This window comes from Filicampus tigris, chromosome 10, assembly GCF_054856515.1.
Source record: "Filicampus tigris isolate MCC_2025a chromosome 10, RoL_Ftig_1.0, whole genome shotgun sequence".
Classification (NCBI taxonomy): domain Eukaryota; kingdom Metazoa; phylum Chordata; class Actinopteri; order Syngnathiformes; family Syngnathidae; genus Filicampus; species Filicampus tigris.
This window is the reverse complement of record NC_141226.1, coordinates 3391875-3413809: the sequence shown is the minus strand read 5'-3', so window position 1 is coordinate 3413809 and position 21935 is coordinate 3391875. Positions and strand designations below refer to the sequence as shown.

The following is a 21935-nucleotide window of genomic DNA, read 5'->3' as shown; positions in this document are numbered from 1 at the left end:
TCTTCATCCTATTTTTCACATTCAACCAAATAACCAATCTCGTATTTTATTATATAGAAAGTACATCAACATTTGTTTATGTTCGTATGTCTCATTCAGCGGAACAAGTTGTTCTGGAAACATGACATCACCGGACCGGTTTCTGTGTTACACCCAAAGCGTCCTGGACTTGAGATCGCCAAGAGGGCTTGTTTAGTTAAATGTCGTTACATTTTAGTCAATATCTCTACAAACAGAATATCCTGTCATGGTAATCTTATTTTAATTCATTCATGTTTTGTCTTGACTACGTGAACTTAATTTCAGAACGTTGTCACTGAGTTAACTTGACCACACCACCACCATTTTTGTTGATATTATAACCAGTACCATTTAAGAAGTCAACATTTTTCTCTCTTCTCACTGCATTCTTCAACATTCTGTAATCATTCAAAACACGTCTGTCATGTGAGACAATGCTATTATGAAATTATGACGTCACATCAATGACCTGAACTTCATCTGTTCATTGTGAAAAGTAATATTTGTCTTAACAGCTCCACCTAAATCTTCAATTTGATTCGAATTTCCCTCTCTTCCCTAGTTTGCTTGGTTATAGTTGCAAATGCTATCCAAGCATTTTCAGTTGAGTAATCCAGAGCCACATCTCCATTGACTGACAGTAAGGAAGGATGTCAGATACTGGGAACCAGTCATGTCTGATGGTAGCTGAGGACACAGTCACTTTCCTAGTAAGATATTTCCAACCTCTTACTTGACACAGTCTATATTACGTTATGCCTATGACTGTTTGCAACATACAGTTGGAAGTTCACACTGGCAGTAGTGTTTCAGAATGTGCGCTTTACATTTAGTGGTCATTCGAGGTGTTTATTTCATGAGTAGAGCTGTACCAACAAATTTATCTGCGTCTACTCTGTACATGTGTATGTAGATTTGTAAGAAACTGAGTTGTTGTTAAGGTGTTTTATTTTGGTCTTGTATGTAGAAATTATACTTATTGTTTGTCCACCATTGTTCACAGGTTTGTGGCTTTCATGCCTTGGAGGAATGGGTTGGCCTTGGTCAGGTGGAGGACTACCTGAGTGTTTTGGAATATCTCTTGTGGGTCTTCACTCCTCTAGCAATTGTCTTTATCCTGCCCTTCCTCATTGTCATCCTCCTTTACCTCTCGATACTTTTTCTTCATGTGTATAAGGTACAGAAAAACAATGTGCTGTTTAACAGTATTAATTTGAACATGTTTTTCCACTCAGTTTTATGCACTCATATCCAAAATCTTGTCAGTACTTTATCACAGACAACTTTTTATTCATTATTCATTCTTTCAACAAGAACTTTATTAATTTTGAATGAGATTCAAGAGAGGTGAATTAAGCAGAGAGCAAAAGTACAATAAGTACACATAAAACAGGGCTGTAGTGAGCCAAAACAGGAGAGGAACAACAAAACGGTACTTTCAAGCAAGACGCACACTGTACATGGTTGATTTTTTTTTTTTAATTATTGTTTTATATGAACTTATAAACAGAAAAAGGTAGATGAAAAATGAAAGAAAGAGAAAAAATAAGTAGCAGTTAATGTCATAGTTTGCAGAGTGCACAGTGCTTCCAAAAACGAGTAGGACGAAGTAAAAAAAATGTAACCCTATCCCTTATTCGTTTTTACAAGTTTTATCACTCACCATTTATAAAAATGGATCCGAAATACAGGGGGGCTCTTAGGAGCCCACCAAAGTGTGATCATTAGCGTCTCGTGCATCTTGTGACGAAGGCAGCTCGGGTGTATGACAAGTCGATGGTAATGTGTTATGCAATTCTCGGGCTTGAGAGGTGCAATGATTAATTGACAACTAATTGATTGTCAAGTTAATTTGACAACTAATTGATTGTCAAATTAATCAGTAATTACTTTTGATCATTTATTAATCATTTAGAGAGTGTGTCTAATTTAAAATGATCCAAATCCTTGGAATTTCAGCCTCTCAGCAGTAAATATTCTCAGATTTCTGCAGTCCTTGGTGAAAGCAGCCTGTTTATCTTTGTGTTGAATCAAAATAAGACATGTGCAAACATCTGATTTTACTTTGCAAAACAATGATCAACATTTTTGCTTTTTTTTTCTGAAACTCAATCATAATCAACTTATTGTATGTTTGTCTGTCACTACTACTACATCTGTCAGTACTATATACTGCCCTGTTTTTTAATGAAGGGATGGAAATTGAAAACTATTTTTTAAATCAAATCAAGCAATTATTCATTCATTCATTATCCATACCGCTTATCCTCACAAGGGTCGCGGGCGTGCTGGAGCCTATCCCAGCTGTCTTTGGGCAGTAGGCGGGGGACACCCTGAATTGGTCGCCAACCAATCGCAGGGCACACAGAGACAAACATCCGCACTCACAATCACACCTAGGGGCAATTTAGACAGTCCAATCAACTTACCATGCATGTTTTTGGAATGTGGGAGGAAACCGGAGTGCCCGGAGAAAACCCACGCAGGCACGGGGAGAACATGCAAACTCCACACAGGGAGGCCGGAGCCGGGATCGAACCCACGACCTCTGAACTGTGAGGCGGACGTGCTAACCAGTCGATCACCGTGCCGCCCATCAAGCAATTAATTATTGATTAATTAAATTAAAATGAATTAATAAATAATTGGTATATGTATATTTCAAGAAATGTATCATACAGTCTTTATACTCTATGTATGTATGAATGTATGTATGCATGTCAGTTAATTTTACCATGATTTTGACCTGGTTTTTGATATGTCTATTGCCAAAAATTATGTTTTTGTTTGTTCTGATAGGTATTAACATCAGTTACATGAGCTAATAATGTGATTGGGATGTTGCTAGCTGGCTTCATTTGCAGTTTTGTCTCATCACAGCTGTTGAAATTGTTAATTTGCAGTGTTGTTGTTAACCCATTTTGCATCTTTTATCCTCTAACAGAGGAAGAATCAGTTGAGAGAGGCATATTGCAACAACCTTTGGGATGGAGCCAGAAAAACTTTGGCAACTTTATGGGATGGACATGGCGCTATATGGCACGGTAGGGTTACATTAGGAGGAATGTTACTCAATTACCTACTTTTTTTTTTTTTTTTTTTTAATATATACTACAACTATATGCTGTAGCAAGTAGCAACGTTTAGTTGTATTTCATGAATTGGTGTCAGAGCTGTGCAAATTCCAACGTTACCTTGAAGGTTCTGAATCTGAATGCGTTTGGATGAGCGAGCCTGAGAGTGGGATGTGTGCGTCTAGGTCAGCAGCCCAGAGGCAGAAGCGGGAGCCATGGAGCATATGCACAGCTATTTTTTTCCTCATTATTATTTTTTTCTTATTATTTAACATTAGCACACACAGCGAATTGAGAAAAATATCAATGATATCATCAATTAATCGACATAGACTCGACTATTATCTTAGCGTCGACTACAAGAAATCTGAAGTCGTTTAACCCCTACTGTGTAGTCATACTGAGTTGAATATTCATATTCAGGTTATGCATGTACCGTCACTGGGACAGGCCATTCTGACATCCTGAGATGGGTTACTGTGTTAGGAAATATATTAATCAGGTCTTTTACAAGTACCTCCTCCAACCTAGAAAGTGTGAGGCAGAGTGGTGTTGTTTTGAGTAGCGTTGTTAAGATATTTAAAAAATGAAAGATTAATTAATTATGATCTGCAACAATCTATGTTTAATCGCACTTAAAAATTGCTGAGAAAAGGCCCAAAGTCCCCATATGCAGAGCTGGGCATTTTACTAAAAATTTGCGGTCCGTTTATCGCCTTCCACCTAGAGCCGGGGTACCCTTCCGCCGTCCGTTTATCCGCCATTTTGTCTGGCCGGACGAAATAGTAATCGCCTATAGGCCAGTTCCGACGATGCTTAGTCCGACAATTTTGTTAAGTTTCCCGTTTATCGTCTACAAAATGGGCGTCAGTCATAGGCGGATATGTGGACCTTTCCGTCACATAGGCGGAATGCCCAGCTCTACCCATATGTATGTATGTATCTGGGAATATCTTGTGTTCAATTACCCAGTCATTTGCCACCTTGAGCAACTGTTCAGCGCATTTATCAGCCAAGCGCCTGGTTTCACGAAGATCAGTGCAAATCAATAAAGTGTCCGGTCACCCCCAAATAACCATGATCGCCAGTTAATAGGGATGTAACGATTTATCAAAAAACGATTTATATCGATATAAATGCTTAAAGTATGCATAGATGTAGGGGTGGGCGATACATATCGTCATCGATATCATCGTCAATGTTGCTTATCGAGTATTAATACTGCCTCGAAAAGCGAGTCAGCCGACGGCCGCAAAAATATGAGGAAATGCTGAAAATCAGGGTGCATTGACGGCAAAGGAGGAGGAAGTTATAATCATAAACCGAATCAGCGGGCAGGACCCGGTCATGTGACTCTGTCCGGATTGCAGCCGAGCTTTTTCAAATATGGAGGAGTATTGAGTGGGGATTCATAGCGAGGCGCGAGTCCACGTCGTCCGTAGTCTGTAAATGGTTTGGAGTTGTCAAGACTGTCGTCGGTGGGAATAACATTGTTAGATGTGCCAAAACGGTCACCGTGAAGAGCAATTCTGTTCCACCACGAGCCATATGGATTACGAGGAAAACTTGGCGACCCTGCAAGCATGCAAAACAAACCCTTAATGGCAACACCTAACAATAAAAGACATAACATAACTAGGTCGTTAGAATGTACTAATTTAGATTACCAAAAAATTATGTTCCTCATCTCTAAAGTGTTTTTTCCATTCCAGGTGCATACCACATTTTGAATGTGTAGATTAAATTATGCATTTTAGAGAAGCAAAACAAAACGTTTTGGAATAAAGTTGAATAAAAACAAAATTAAAAAGTTTTTAGTTTCGTTTTATTTAGCGCAATGTGTTTCCCTAATTTTACTCATTTGATTTCACTCTCCTTTACATTAAAAAAAAGGGTCGGTGCCCAAAAAAGTGAAATATGTTTACAAGTAATATTTTGTAATTATAGGTACTTTCATAGTGTTAGTGCAACTCAGCACTACTGTTGGTGATTAGTTAACTAGCAAAATAATAGTTTGTAGCAGCCCTTCTTGACACGCTTGTGCCAAACATAATCACATATTGCGTTTGCGAATGGCTGCAGCACCACACTAGCGCACAGAGACAGGCATGATAGTCATTTAAAAAAAATCAAATCGAATCGAAAATCGGGGAACTGAAAATCGAATCAAATCGGGGCTTGAGTGAATCGTTATATCCCTACCAGTTAAGGTTCAGTGATATGCGGTTATATCAATACATTTCTCCGAATCACCCACCAAAACATCAAGCTTGTTTTTCTTTTCACCGTCATACATCTTGCTGATTTTAGTCATCACTGCAGTCCTGCACAGTGGTTTGTATGATGGGCCATTAGCTGTTTGAAACACCTCAATTAATCACTTGTCTTCTACTATGTTGATCGGGCTCAGTTCATTGCTATTCGCTTTGCAAGAACATTCATCAGCCGGTCCGTCGCAGACTTGCTCATACGCAGGCTTTTCTCGAGTTTAGTTTGGCTAAGAGCTTTGCAGTGGCTCGCTACATTAGCGTCTTTGTTGCAATCGTTAGCTGTGCATTTAGTCGCGCTTTGCATTTATGTGATAAGCTTGAACTGCTCCTTTGGAAAGCAAAGTCCTTATAAAGAAGGCATATCATTCTGCCTTTATCAATAGTGCCGTCAGGGTGTTTTTTTAAATGTATCATTCATTGGACCAACAACTCTCAGTTGCTCCTCCATTTTCATATCTTCTCTCTGGTCCTGAAATTGCTCACCCACCTACATTAGGAGCCTATCAGGTTATGCCAAACACTAGGACAGCCTATCAGTGTCCACCTCAGGGTGTGACACTGCCCATTGTATTTTACACCCCCAACAACTCAAGCACAAGCGCCACGCATCAATACGGATCTCATCATCAAGTCATACAGAAACAGTAAATTTAGAGTGTTGCAGTCCCACGGGATGAAAAAAAATGGAGGCGGAGAGCTTCAAACGGGTGTGTTGTGTTTGTTCTTTACTGATTGAAGCTTGTTTATTCCATTCGTATTGAAGCTTGTTTATTCCATTCGTATCGGCAGCATGACGTAGCCTCAAGCACGAAACACTGTGAAAACTATAGATAGAAAACAACACAATTGGCCTTAAGCACAAACAAGTTAAACTACTAATTACATCAGGTGCAAACACACACTTGGCACACATACAGTAAATAAACAAACCAGTACCAAACAAAACAGTCAAGAAAATGGGTGAATGAAATGCACAATAGTTATAAATTTGAATGTCCACAATTACATAAAAACACACTTGGCTACGCTTTCCAATGGCTGCAAGTTGGTTTGCTCCAGTACCAAGCCAATGTCCAGTGTTGGCGTCACCACCGCAGCTTAAACGCCCACCCAGCTCGCTGCCTCTGAGTTCAACGGCGCATTTCCGGCTCAGTGAAAGCGGATTAAATAGCAGCCCCCCCCATTGGACAACTAACAAACATTTACATTAACATTAGATTAAAATTAGATTAATGGGATTCGAAAACATAATGCTGTAACTGGGATTGTAATTAATTGATCGCAATGAACGCGCTATTTTGACACCCCTAATTTTGAGAGCTTGTTAGTTTGCAGACTTATGCCACATAACAAAACTCTTCAACGCTGAATTTTCTTGCGTCTGGCTCATTTCAGTGAGTCAATTTCTGGAATGTGCTAGCCCAAAGTTTTAAGTGAATTAATACACAGGGCAGCGATTGTGACCTTTCCCAGAATTACCTAAGACAGTGTTTCTCAACCTTTATTGAGCCAATGAACATACTTCACATCGGAAAAGGTCTCACGGCACACCACTTAGCAAAACGATTCACAAAAAGTGTCTATACAGGGTCATTATGTACCTTCTGTCGTCTACTGGAAAAACATGTTATTGTTTTGCCTGTGACTATATGTGGTTGGCATAAATTGATTAACAAAATAGTTTTTTAATTAGAAATATATTTTCTTTATCAAATTCATTGACATTGGATAATTTACCGCAGCACACCTAATGATCTCTCAGGACACATTGGTTGAGAATCACTGATCTAAGCAATAGGTTTTTTTCTCTAACTCAGTAATATGTTGGTTTGTCTTCCACTGAAACTACCAGTTCCATCATTTCAAACTTCATTTTGCCCCTGTGTTCTCCCAAATATTCCATGGTGAAAATGACCACAGCTACTTCAAGTACAAAATTCTATTTTAAATACGGAAGTCTTTACCACTTTTACACCTGAAGGCAACAGCGAATGTACGCCGTTACAGTGAGTGAACATTCAAGCAATTTAGCACCCACTGTTTGAAATGTTTGTAAAATCATCCAAAAACTGCTTTCAAAAAATAACCAAAAACCACACTGATACAGAAGTCATGAATTCAGGAATGTTGGAGGAATGCAATGTGATTATAAACAAATGGTGGGACACAATTCTCCTAGTTTTCATAGTCTTCATTAACTTGTGTAATTTCCTTCACACCAGGCTATGAGATCCATGGGATGGACAAGATCCCTGACAAAGGACCGGCACTAATAGTGTACTATCATGGAGCCATTCCGATTGATTACTACTACTTCTTAGCCAATGTTATTATCCAGAAAGGACGAACCTGTCACTCTGTCGCTGACCACTTCCTTTTCAAAATACCAGGTATGTGCTATGTCTGACACATGGAAAGTTTGCAAGAGTGCTGCTGACTCTTCAGTTATAATTTCATGTATTTGGATTTTCATTTTTGTACTTCAAGGGCCGTAGCATATTTGACAAATGATTTCCCCAATCTTATATGAGTCCTCCTGTTTATTATCAGTAACAACTGGATTATATTTATTAGGGCTGCGCAAAATATAAAAAAAATATCAAGATATCGATGTGTTGGCTCCAATAGTTGGGGAAGATGCCTGTACGACCTAGCAGACCCAAACATAATATGAGGGTTTGCTGGGAACGTCTGGCGGAATCCCGTCAAAGAGTAAGAGAAACTCCCACCTCCGGCAGAACTTCACTCATGTCCCGGGGGAGGCGGGGGGCCACTGAGTCCGAGTAGACCATGTTCAGCGCCTCCATTGTTGAGGCGGCCGGTCGGAGCTGTGGCCGCAAGGTGGTTGGTGTCTGTCGTGGCCCTGAACCTGCTGGTGGAACCAGCAATAATGGGATGCTGTCAAGCTGAAGGAGGAGTAATATCAGGCCTCTTTTGCCTATTGGACTGCGTAGGAAGCTGACGGGTACCAGCTCACCAAGCGGAATGCAGCTTCAGCGGTCACCGAAGCAAAAACTCAAGCCTGGGAGGAGTTAGGTGTGGCAATGGAAAACAACTTCTGGACGGCTTCAAATAGATTCTGGTCCGCCATCCGGCGTTTCAGGAGGGGGAAGTGGTGCACTGTGTTTCGTGGAGATGGGGCACGACTGACCTCAGCTCCCGACGGTGGGGAGAATACTGTGAACCCCTCCTCAATACCACCAACATGCCTTCCTTTGAGGAAGCAGAGTCTGGGGACTCCGAGGTGGGCTCTCTTATCTCTGGGGTTGAAGTCACCTAGGTGATTAAAAAGCTCCTCATGCCAAAGCCCTGGGGGTGGATGAGATCTGCCCGGAGTTCTTAAAGGCTCTCGATGTCATGCGGTTGTCCTGGTTGACACACCTCTACAACACCGCGTGGACATCGGGAACAATCGCTCTGGATTGGCAGACCGGGGTGGCTGTTCTTCTTTTTAAGAGTGTGTGTTCCAACTATAGAAGGCTCACACTGGCCTCCCTGGTAAGGTCTTTTCAGGGGTGCAGGAGGAGTGGTCCGGGAGGTCGAATCAGAGATTCAGGAGGAGCAGTGTGTTTTTAGTCCCACCGGTGGAACAGTGGAATATATCTAGCAGTGTCTGCAGTAATGCGTATTCTGTGTCGGTCCGTCATGGTGAAGAGGTAGCTGAGGCGGAAGGCAAAGCTCTCAATTTACCAGTCGATCACGTTCCTACACTCACCTATGGCCACGAGCTGTGGGTCATGACCGAAAGAATAAGATCCCGGATACACACGGCCAAAATAAGTTTCCTACGCAGTGTGTCCACTGTCCAGGCTCTCCCTTAGAGATAAGGTTAGAAGCTCGGTCATCTGGGAGGGGCTCAGAGTCGAGCCCCTGCTGCTCCGCATTGAGAAGAGCCAGACGAGGTGGCTTGGGCATCTTGTTAGGATGCTACCTGGATGCCTCACTGGTGAGGACTTACTCCTGGGGATGACCCAGGACGCACTGGAGAGACTATGTCTTTCAGTTGGCTGGGAATGCCTCAGGATCCCCCAGGACGAGCTGGACAAAGTTGCTCGGGAGAGGGAAGCGTGAGCTTCCCTGCTTAAGATGCTGCCCCCGTGGCCTGACCTTGGATAAGCTTGAAGAGAATGATGATGATGATGATTAAGTCTTTGAGTTATTTACTCTCTTCTGTTCTTTGTAGTGCTTGAAATTATTTCATTGTTTTTGGTTCCTGCAGGGTTCAAATTACTATTGGAGGTGTTCAGTGTGATGCATGGTCCCCAGGAGGAGTGTGTACAGGCACTGAAGAATGGCCACCTGTTGGGGATCTCTCCAGGCGGTGTGAGGGAGGCTTTGTTCAGTGATGAGACTTACCCTCTTCTTTGGGGCAAACGTAAAGGATTTGCCCAGGTCGCCATCGACTCTAAAGTGGTGCGTAATTTACCCTGAAATTCTCAAATCTCTTACATCACACTTTAGGTTATTCACATATGATACACATTTATTTACTTTACTATCACATTGCATATTTTTTTTGTTTTTTGGATTTTGTCTAAAGTGGTGACAAGCCCAAGAGAAAGACATTAATGACAGTAGTACTAAAATAAAAAGCCTATAGCAAAAGCATTACTCATCAAATGTGAGGTTTGTTTCACATGTTTTTTTTTCAAGTTTTACTTTTACCAACGGGTGTAGAAATTAGAGATGGACCGATATGCTTTTTTTCAGGGCCGATACGATTATTAGTAGTCAAGGAGGCTGATAACCGGTATTTGGAGCCGATAATCATTTTCAGTGAAAAGGAAAATATTGGCATCAAACTCTAAAGGAAAATGTACTCTTAACTTTGTTGTAACATCTTTAAGCATGTTTATTGAACAATGTTTCAGGTTTTCATAATGGTGATTTTTTAAAAATCATTATTACAATAAATTTTTGACAGTATACATATCTGTTATAAAATTCTAACAAAAAGTTCAGGGAGCACCCAGGATTGTCAGCATGTCTTAAAAAGCATAAAGGAAAACTTAAACAATAGCTCCATGTAGTTTTCTACAGTAAATCAAAATTTCAAAATGACAGAAATGTTAAACTTTCACATATCTTTGTTTTGATTTTCACAGTTTTAAATTGATTTATTATCGGCCAGCAGAGTTTTAAAAAAGGCGGATGTCGATATTCGTCAAAAAGCCAAATATTGGTGCCGATAATCGGCCCAGGCGATAATCGGTCTAACCCTAGTAAAAATGTGGCATATGACAAATAACGGCAAAAGGCTGATTATACTCGACCCGTACAGAATTTCAAAGTCATAAGATTTCATTTATTTACTATGCAGAAAACTAACATGACACTTGAAACAAAGGGAGGTTGAACAGGCTGCTGGTGCAGATTATGTTTGTGTTCCAATGGTCAACTGCATACTGGTTGCGGAGTTTAAATGGCAACGCTTGTGTTGAACTTTGAAACTAATAACTCCAACCGTGCAGGGTCAGGGATCTCAATTACAGTAACACACAGACATGTTGTATATTGTACATTATATTGAATCATTAAGAGGTGTGAATTGTTCTTTAATTACTTTAAGTCTAAATTGTTGCCTGCTGTACTAACTCAAACATACGAACTCACTCTGTGATAGGTGGTCTTAACTATATAATGTATCAGTCACTAACCACTACCAATTTACTAATCAGCTGATTGTCATATAAAAGATTTGTTTTGTGTTGGAAAATGAAAACAAACATGGTCTCATGCAACTTAAAATCTCAATATATCATGCTCACACAGTGCATCAGCGACCATTACAGCAACTTGTAATTAATGGGTCCCTTTTACGTATTAGTTCACCCCATAGCTCTTTCATGTGTCTTCATATGCTTGAACGGCATTGTAAATCATTTCAAAACAATGAACACAAGTAGAAGGCATGGATGGCCCCTGTTATCCATTATTCACGTAACCGCTACCTAGCTGTCGGAAACTTCCTTCAGATGATGTTGTCTGCACAAGATGTAATCAAGCTGCGTGCTTCTACCTCCTCTCCTGTAGGCCACCCTATGTCCCGGCCTCTCATGAAGAAAGTGCTCACTACAGCCATTTACATGCTTTTGGCAGTCCTCCACCATCTGTCCCTCCATGTTTCTTTCCTGGATACCAAATTCACCCATCGTTTCTTCGTCACCCCTGTTTCCTTCACTAACATGTCCATTACAATCTGCACCAATCCAAAGTCTCTGCCTGCATGGGTTGCTCAGAAGAGAACTACTTTATCTAGCTCCTTAAAGAATTCCTTCTTCTCTTCTGGTTCACATCTTACCTCGTTTTCAAGTTTCAACCTCATCATTTGATCTAACTCTCTTTTCACCTCCAGGACATTCATAACTAACTCTTTCTTTAGGATAACCCCTACGTCTTTTCTCTTCCCATCTAGACCATGGTAAAACAATTTGAACACTGCCCCTAAACTTCTAACCTTACCGGCTTTCCACCTGGTCTCGTGGACAAACAGTATATTTGACCTTTCTTCTAATCATCATGCCAACCAACTCCCTCGCTTTTCCTGTCATAGTCCCAACATTCAAAGTCCCCACTTTCATGTCTAGGCTCGGTGGTTTTCTCTTCTCTTTCTGTCTGTGAACCCGCATTCCACCTCTCGGCCATCTTCGCCCCACAGTTGCTGAATTTCCACTGGCGCCCTGCAGGTTAACGGCAGCAGTAAAGTCTTTGTTAACCCTAGCCGCAACCCATCGGGTATGGAATTCTTAGGATGAACGCTCATTATTGTTTGACAACATTTTAAGCCGGATGACCTTCCTGACGGAACTCTGTGCAATTCCCCAGGCTTGGGACCGGCCTGCAGTTTGCACTTGCTTGGGGCTCCATGAAAATTGCACAATACATATATATTATTAGCATATTTCAGCTACCTCCACCCATACTGTATCATACTTTCTGTTTCAGGCCATAATTCCAATGTTTACCCAAAATGTCCGAGAAGGCTTCAGATCTTTGGGAACACTGAGTAAGTGCTGATTAAAGTGTTTGGCTAGAATAATTTTGCAGTTCTTTATTCTTATATTTATTGCACGTCCGTTCACCAGCAGCCATTTCACTAGCAACAGTAGAGTGCAAACTTCCACTGGACAATAATGCAAAACTGGGTTCTAATGTAACATATTTTTATTTGGATCATACTATTATATGGTCGTATGCAAAGTACTGTAAATAATTAAGATTAGCATATAATCACATCAGGCAGCACAGTTGACTGGTGGTAATTTGTCGAAGTTGGTAGTTGGAAACACTAACGCAAGCCTGTTTAAAATGATAGCCGGAGCTCCTTACGGGCGATTACTATTTGGTCCGGTCGGACGAAATGGTGGATAAATCGACGGCATAAGGGTACCCTGGCTTTAGGAGGAAGGCGATAAACGGACCGCGAATTTGACGTAAAATGCCCAGCTCTAGCTATTTACCGTATTTTCCGGACTATTAGTCGCTACGTTTTTCCTAGGTTTTGAACCATGCGGCTTATAGACCAGTGCAGCTATTCCGTGGATTTTTCTTCCGCCTGTAGGGGATGTCCAACCGAAATTACAATACATTTACAATACAATTGCCATTAACAGGATGTGACTGCAGGTGGAGGATTTCAACAGGTGTGGGCGCTAGTAGATCTGACAAACTGGAGTGGCAGCAGCACGTTAAAGGCAGTTTATTTGTCGATTCGAAAAACATGTTAAAATCCAAGAAATTTGCGGCGCTTTACAAGGATAAATTAGACAGTGAAGCAGAGACTGATATGTTGCAAAAGTAGACATTATTAATGGTTTGGATCCCTACAGAATTCCCAATACTGAGAGGAGCTACGAACAGGACCTACTTCCTCCTTTGTGCGCGCCGGATATTTTCGCGTACCTTGTGCGTAGTGCCTACACTTCAGAGCAATTTAAACATTATAAATCTTTAGCCTCTCATGTGTAATTTACAAACGGGTAGGTGCAGGACCTCCAGATGATAAAGGCGGCTAACAAAAACAGCACCGTAATTCGGACTAAGGTACGTGCTGTTTGCTTGTGAACCGTTCACTTAAAGGGGGTGTCAACCCAAACATATTTTTCAAGAATACGTTTTATGCAGGCCCACGAGTTGAAACAAAGCATTCTGGTAAATATTGCCCTTGTGGAATGAGAGTTAATCCACCCGTTTTTAGCCATCTCTGGGGGCTATTTGGGTAACAACCAATCACGGCTCACCTGTTTTCTAAGCTGAGCCGTGATTGGTCTTTACCTAAGCCCTGAGCATGTGTGATGTCATTTTCAGTTGACAGAAGTGACAAAATGGCCGCCCCCTGAGATGGCTAAAAACGGGTGGATTTTGCTGCTTAACTGATATTCCACAAACACAATAGAATGCCGGGTGGCACGGTGGTCGACTGGTTAGCACGTCCACCTCACAGTTCAGAGGTCGTGGGTTCGATCCCGGCTCCGGCCTCCCTGTGTGGAGTTTCCATGTTCTCCCCGTGCCTACGTGGGTTTTCTCCGGGTACTCCGGTTTCCTCCCACAGTCCAAAATCATGCATGGTAAGTTGATTGCACTCTCTAAATTTTCCCTAGGTGTGATTGTGAGTGCGGATGTTTGTCTCTGTGTGCCCTGCGATTGGCTGGCAACCAATTCAGGGTGTCCCCCGCCTACTGCCCAAAGACAGCTGGGATAGGCTCCAGCACGCCCCGCCACCCTTGTGAGGATAAGCGGTATTGATAATGGATGGATGGACAATAGAATGCTGTATTTCAACTAGCGGGCCTGTATATAACATATTCTTGAAAAAAATATGTCTGGCTTGCTTTTACTTTAAGCTATACAAACGAACGTACTTATTTCCTTTTTAACAGTGTATGTGATCGTTGATCATTCCTTCTTTCCTTTTACTTCACTCACTGAGTGCATGCACGTATGTGACTAAAAGAGAGGAAGCAAGAGGATTCTAAACTTTATTTTTAACTTACCGCTATGACAATGTACGCCACATACTCTTGCCCAAGATGGAAGGTTGTTTATGGTGAAATGTTTTCATCTTTGAGCCCATAACCAAGCCACCCGACTTCGTTTTGACATGTCCGAAACGAGGGTTCCCTCGGTCTTCCCCCTAGCAGGAAACCGATAAAATCTTATTTTTTTTTCCTTTGCGATCATGGGTGGATCATTGCTGCACCCCCTAACACAGCAACGGTTCACCATTTTTATATATTTCGGCTGTCTAAATCAACCGAGAAACACTGCGAGTTCGTCTTGCTTGTAACAACAGTAGTGCGCTCCCAATATACTACCCCGGTAGCAACGTCAGCGATGATGCGCCGTGCACGGGCCCTATTTTTCAACATAGATAGGTTCGGCTTATATATGTTGTTTTTTCTCATCATTATTTTTTAAATAGAGTGGGTGCGGCTTATATAAAGGTGCGCCTTATAGTCCGGGAAATACGGTATGAACCGTAAAATGATTATGGCTGCCAAAAAAAAGGTGTGTGCTTGTTGTCAGGACTGCAAATTTTCCATTTCCATGTTTTTGTTTTTGTTTTTGTTTTTTAATTTGGAGCCAGACATTTGTACTTTTTTGGTGGAGTGATCATGTTTGCTATGGGTCAACAGATTGTGATCCCTTTGATGTGGATCAGTAATTGTTATCAGAGCTGAACGATTTTGAAAAATAATTTATTTACAATTTTTTCCCTCAATAATTCTATTGCGATTTCATATCTGACTATTTTTTTCAAGGTTGCCTTCCTATGTATTTTTTTAAGAAACACAACAGTATTACAATAAAAAATGTCAGATTTATTATACATGCTTTGGTTTTATAGGTTAGGCTTATTCTAAAAGAAAGGCAAATGAACCATAAGTGAATACAAACGACAGTTTATTTACTTCAATTAGAGTTGTTAACTTACTAAACACTTTTAACTTGCAGCCTTTGAAGTGTTCACTATGATGGCTTCAAACAATGTGGCATAGACGTTAATTTGTAAATCATAAATCAGATTACAACAATAATACAAATAAATCTGTGGCTTTATCACTTCAATTTTTCATGTTTTATGAAATGGCGATTTGAGAATTGCATTCTTCATTGCAATGGCGATTTCAATGTGATTACCGATAATTGTTTATCCCTATTTGTAATTGTCATCACTAAATAATTAATTGTGGTGAATATTATTTATTTCATTTACTTTTTTAATTATTTTTTTATTTTTTTAAATGTATTTATTTTTAACCACAACAGACATTCTAATTCTGTGTGTCTTTCTGGCCAGGAATTTTCCGTTGGATGTATGAGACATTTCGTCTTCCTATAGCTCCTGTTTATGGTGGATTTCCAGTGAAGTTCCGGACATACCTTGGCGATCCAATCCCCTACGACCCGAATACAACAGCTATAGAGCTCGCAGAAAAAGTATGTTTACAACACATTGTTTTAAATCTCTAACTAACTGAGAGAAGGCAAAGCGCAGTACTGTGGAGAGACGCTCAGTCTGAAATTAGCACAAAATATTTATGGCACACGTTGCCAAGCATGACTGCGCCTAGATATTCAAATGTGAATTACAGTGGTGCCTCGAGTTACAAGTTAAAATTGTTCTACGCTGGTAACACAAAACAGTCATATCGCAAATCATATTTTCCCATTGAAATGACTGGAAATGCTATTAATAGTAGCAATAACTGGATTATAATCAATTTATGTTTGTGCATTTTGACAGTGCAGTCATTGTCAAATTGAAGCAATGCCCTGATTTGACTAAAGACATTAAAAAACTGTATTTTAAATCCAATTCATAGATGAATCCCCAAAAATATTGACAGATTTATTGATGAATAAAATAATAGCTAGTTGCAGCCCTAAATGTGAGTAATGTTATATTGTCAAAGTACATGTTGCTGCAATCAGGGATCAGGTAACGAGCAATCACGGCTCCGCTTGTGAATGTCACATGACCAAATTTAGAAAACAAGTGAGCCGTTATTGGTCGTTACCTGAGCCCTGCGCCGCCGTGATATCATTTCCAGTGGACAGCAGATGGCAAAATGGCTGCCCCCTCAGATGGATAAAAACGGGTGAACCTTTCTGCTTCATTCATATTCCAAAAAGGCAGTATTAATCACAATACCGTGTTTCGACAAGTGGGGCAGAATAGAACATATTGTAAAGAACGTTATTGACTTGACCTCAACTTTAATGCCACAAAGTTTACTGTCAAACCAAGCATAGAAAAAAGAGAATTCCATTTTGTGTATTTAAATCACCCATTGTTAAGCATTTCAATCTGCTATCTTAATGCTAATTCTGTCTATGTTGAGGTGTTTTAATCCTTTAAGCAACGGATTGAAAACAGTCATTGCAGCAACGCGTACGCTGACAAGTTGTGACAACATGACAGTACACACATTTAGGGCTGCAACTACGATAGCTATTGTTTGATTAATTAGACAGTAACAAACGCAAATGCACAAGCAATGTTTAGACTAGTGGGGGTGCATGCAATATATTATTGTAAAGAAAATGTTTGACTTGATTTCCACTTTAAACAACTTGCAGCCTCTTTTTTGATGAATAGTTCACTATTTGCCAACGTGCTGCAGTTGTAAAGTGAGTTGAGTTCACTGTCACCATACAGTGCTCAAGTTAAAGCAAAAAAGACTGAAAAATATCTCGTTTGTATCTTGAAAAACCTCTGAAGTCGGGTCAACCGAATTTCAAAGCACCATTGAATAGGCTTTCACTTAATATGTAGTGGTTCACTTGCCTTTTGTTCAGTTCCCGCTCAGTAATAGTGTACATTGTGTATTTCTGTATGATTGATTGCAACCATTGCCTTTAGGCCAAAATTGAGGTAATCTCCAGTTCATCCATGGCCCTGATCAGGATAAGTGGTATAGAAAATGGGTGTAAGGATGGAGGGATTATAAACCGCTTCACAGAGTTTCTGCAAAATTGGCACATCAGACATCGCTACTGATTGCCGCCTTCGAACCCATCGAAGCGGGACATTGCCGTTGTCTGTCAGACTCAGAAGCCGGGAATATCATAGATTGACTTTGATCCCCCATTCCTAACAGTTCTTTTCACAAAGAGCAGTGACACAGAAAAAAACTGCTTTGACAGGCAACGTGCAAGGAGCTTTGGATGTCAGAAAGCAATAAGGATTTTTTTTTTGTCTTTGTTTCAAGAATAATCTCTTGTTCAGCAAATGTTGTAACAGCACTAAATGTCTCGTAACAAAATGGGAAAAAATGGAATAGCATGACTAAAGAGACCCAGTCGTTGAACACTCCAATCCTAAATTGTATTTCAGATCACAGTGATTGTAAATAAATCAGGGAACGTGCAAATAGCAGTGATGATGTAATGATGAGTCGAGTCGTGTTGAGACTATATTTTGCATCCTTTTCTCTGCAGGTAAAACAGGCTGTCCAGTCCCTCATAGACAAACACCAGCAGATCCCAGGGAATGTTCTGAGAGCCCTTCTGGAGCGATTCCACACCAAATGCAAAGCTGAATAGCAGCAGCATACACAAACTATCCAAGCAATGAACAGAACAAACATGGAACATTCAAAAAGACTGCGAAGGCTGGGAAAGTGCATTAGACCTCCAGGAGGATGACGTCAAAGCTGAAAACATGACGTTTGGATTTGACGGCTCTTTTGACTGACGCAAGTCCTGGATCTTCTCCGACACATTGTGTGGACTTGAGAGAGCTGCTGCACGCACAGTTTCAGTGCCAAACACAGACGACTGGTTCTCTCTCTATACATGTTCTTTGAGTAACAAAGATTATGGGCGTTCATTTTCAGGAAGTCACTGAGTGTTGACTTTTTTTCTACACATTTCCAAAGCTAGACTTTTTGAAGGGTGCAGAATTTTCATTTTTATTTTTATTTTCTTATTTAATTATTATTATTTTTTTTTTGCAGGCAATTGAACCCAGGGTTTAACTTGCATAGCCCTGTTATACTTAATGTGCAAATGCTCATAATCAGAACTGTTGATTCAGCCACTTTTAATATGCCTTTTTAAATGTTTTACAGAGTTAGGCCGAAGTCTTAAAGTTATGACCAATTGCCACTAGAGGTTGAATTTTTTTTCAGGAATCCTGCGGGATTCCCCCGGGACGGGAGTCAACTTTATCTTTAACCACAGGATTGGAACATTACAGGGTAATATATTTCTTGGAAGCATATGGGAGAGGGATTATCCAGTAGGTAGGCCTGTCACGATTATTTCTTCTTTACAGATCACTCAATGAGGAAATTAATTTTTTTATTTTTTGGGGGAAATGTTCATTTACAGGCATGTTTATTTACTTACGTCTTCAACATTAAGTCTCGCTGCCTCTCTAGCTGTCCTGTCAGTCACCTTGCTCACCGCTGTGCAAGTGTGTGCATTCACATGCATGCGTTCACATGAGGGGTGGAACGGCTTTTGAAACCCATTTAAACAGTTTGTTTGGACTGCGTAGGCTCGGTTCGCGTGGATTCCTTAATGAGGCGGTCAGTAGCGCTAATAGCCCAGTAGCGTTAATGCTAGCTGATGCATTCGGCGATACAATTTGATTGCTTGTTTATGCAATCACTGAGCACAATCCTCCTATCAAGACACAATATATATTCAAATAAAATGATCAACTGAATAATATGAAGTTCAGATCTTCCTTAGACACCCACAATTATGCCATTCTTAATATTCAATGACCTGTCTTTCAGTACAAAAATCTCATGGACAACCGGTAAACCAAGATAGTATGAGTAATGTACTGAAATAATAAACTTGTCTACTCTCAATTTCGTCACAAATGTACTGAAAGGCGCTTGAAAAGGATGTACTTGAATTATTTTTGCTGTAACATCATTAAAACAGTGGTATTAAGGAGAAAAAAAATGTAAAAACGACGATCCTGTCATTTATCGCAATAGTTCTGGGAAAATATAGCGTCCGGAAAAATCTGTTATCGTGACAGGCCTAGCCAGTAGGAAAAAAGAAAAAAAAAACTCGGAGAATCCAAGAAGAGGAGTGGGAGTCATTCTGAACTGGAGCAGAATGGGATGGGAGCCATTTTCACCAGGGCGGGAACGTTTTGTTTTTCTTTTGTTTTGTTTTTTTAATATGGTCCAGGACAGGACTGGATTTTTTACTTTAGGAGTGAGATGGGACTTGTTAGAGGGTGACACGGGTTTGCTTGGAGCAACACTTTGTATGGCTCTACCCCTTTTTTATGGAATGTTTTCTGGGATGTATAATGTTATTTGAAAACCATTGAAGACCATTGGAAAAATGTTTTGTTGGAAAATATCAAGATTGTCTACTTTACATAATCATACTATGTGGAAGATATATATAGTTAATTTTATTCTTACTGAACATGGAAATCCACAGGTCAAGTGTGTTTTTTTTTTTTTTGAATAGTGTCACTCATTTAAAATGCAGTTTTCACAATCAGTCATCCATCCATTGCCTATACCGCTTACATATTACTAAATAATTATTTTTGGCTGACATCTTTGTCACTGTGAACTTAATTTATTTGAAAATTGCACTTATTCATGCCAGTGTGCTATTGTCTTGAACCTCTGAAACCGACACATTGAGTCTTTAAAGGAAAGGCCTTGTTTTAATGGAACTCTGCTGTGTCAACATTTTTGTTTGTTTGCAAGTCTCCATAGCAACCATATTTAAAAGGTTGGAAGGATTGATCTGGCCACATTTTCAATGATGCATTCAAGGGTAATTAGAGGGTTTTACGATTTTTTCCGCGGTCGTTTAGTTTGAATTTCCGTGTTAGAGTGACTGTTCTTATGTGACTTTGGGTGTAGACTTTCACCTTCACTGCTCATAAAGTGTGTGTCCCTGCATAAAACTCAAATATTAAATTAGTTCTTTCTAATGCTACACAAATGCACCATTTGCGAGGTGTATATCGCGTAACTGCAGAATTTAGTCTAAATTGTATCATTCCTGGATCCTGGGTGCATTGAAGTGTTTGAAAACGTGCAGTGCATATTGTTTTCCCTTTTTTATTGTCCGTATTGTGGTTGGAGATGCATTATAATTTATTACTTTTCTGTGCATGTAAATGTACATATTTGCACGTATGTGCTTATTGTTCTGCCAACTCAGAGTTCTTTTTTTGGGGGGGGCAACATGGCTCAGTTGTAGTAGGGTGATCGTCTTGCAACCTGAAGGTTGTCGGTTCGATTCTCAACCCTTCTGACGTCGATGTTGAAGTATCCTTGAGAAAGATGCTGAACCCTAATTTGCTTCCAGTGGACCTGGCAGTGCCCTGCGTGGTAGCAGCCTCCCACTGGTGTATGAATGTGTGTGTGAATGGATTGATGTAAGGCTTTGTAAAGCGCTTTGAGCACCATATGGTGGAAATAAAGTGCAGTCCATTTACCATTTTTTTAATTAAGGAAATTTGTTCTTCACCGATTGTTTTATTGTATATCAGTGTCCTGGCTGCTATATATGGAGTCTATTTACATGATTTTAAATGAGACAATCTAGGGCACTTTTAAATTTGAATAAATCTATTTTTTTCCAAGAGGCTTCATTTCAATTAACATCGCTCCATTTGATGAAAGTTTTTTTTTTGTCTGTTTTTTTTGTTCCAGAGGGTGGCATTTTTTCCATAACTGTGCACACTCTTACGTACTACAGAATTTTTACTATTACACATTTTTGCAAAAGTCACCAGTTTGGTCTGTGTTTGGTTCATGTGAGACATCGACCAAGTGCATCCTCAAGACAAAGGAGGATATAAACGTCTACACTCCCCTGTTCAAATGCCACGTCTGTTGGGTTTTAAAAATGAGACCAAGCTAAATCATTTAAAAGCTTGATTCCTCTATCCACCCATTCATTTACTTCCACTCATCCATTCATACTTGTCAGGTCGGGTCGCAGGCCAGAGAGAAAAATCGTCCAATAGCCGGCCAATTTCCTATGCGCATCAATTTACCGGCTTGTAGTATCGTATGTGGATTGAACTGTTTAACTAAGACAGCTTTTTGCTGCCAGCAACCACCGTGTAATGTGATGATGAAGATGAAGATTACGCAGACCGGAGCAAGCCAAGGGACATCACGAGAATATTTTAAATTGTGTAAGAACAATACCATTTCACTATAAAAAAAATATTTCAAAATAAGGCATTGTTATTTTGGGCGGAGAACCAACATCTTCCACTTCCGGGTCACAGCGTTCAGTGTTTTCTTTTTCCCTTGTCAGTGCAATGGTCTTCACCAGAGGGTAGACTATGCCTGTGAGAACAATTCTGCAGAGAGGGAACGCATAAAAGAGAGACATGAAAAAGAGCACTCCAGTGTTGTGCAGGCTTAGCAAAGCAGTTTCTCTTTTCAAAAGAACCCAACACAACACGTCAGCCGCGACTTGACCCGATTACGGACAATTAGAGGGATGAACGAAAACCTACCTCCATCCTTGCTAATCCATCCATTCTTTTTAAAAGATTTCTCGTCCTTTGTCCGACCGTCCACAAAATGGGTCCCGGACGGACGGACCGTTC

At 40.3% G+C, this 21935-nt stretch overlaps 1 protein-coding gene across 2 annotated transcripts; it reads left to right on the top strand.

Moving 5' to 3' along the window:
• The first annotated feature begins 137 nt into the window (after positions 1-137).
• tmem68 (transmembrane protein 68) lies at positions 138-20815 on the top strand. 2 transcript variants are annotated; one of them, XM_086043970.1, is made up of 9 exons: positions 139-250; positions 584-731; positions 1025-1198; positions 2966-3065; positions 7588-7755; positions 9585-9778; positions 12311-12371; positions 15666-15805; positions 17810-20815. In XM_086043970.1, the coding sequence occupies exons 2-9, from the start codon at positions 672-674 to the stop codon at positions 17912-17914; spliced, it is 1002 nt and encodes a 333-aa protein (XP_085900096.1). In that variant the 5' UTR covers positions 139-250; positions 584-671; the 3' UTR covers positions 17915-20815. The 2 variants fall into 2 exon arrangements, with proteins under 2 accessions (XP_085900097.1, XP_085900096.1); XM_086043971.1 differs by lacking the exon at positions 584-731 and having other exon boundaries at positions 138-250.
• The last annotated feature ends 1120 nt before the right edge of the window (positions 20816-21935 follow it).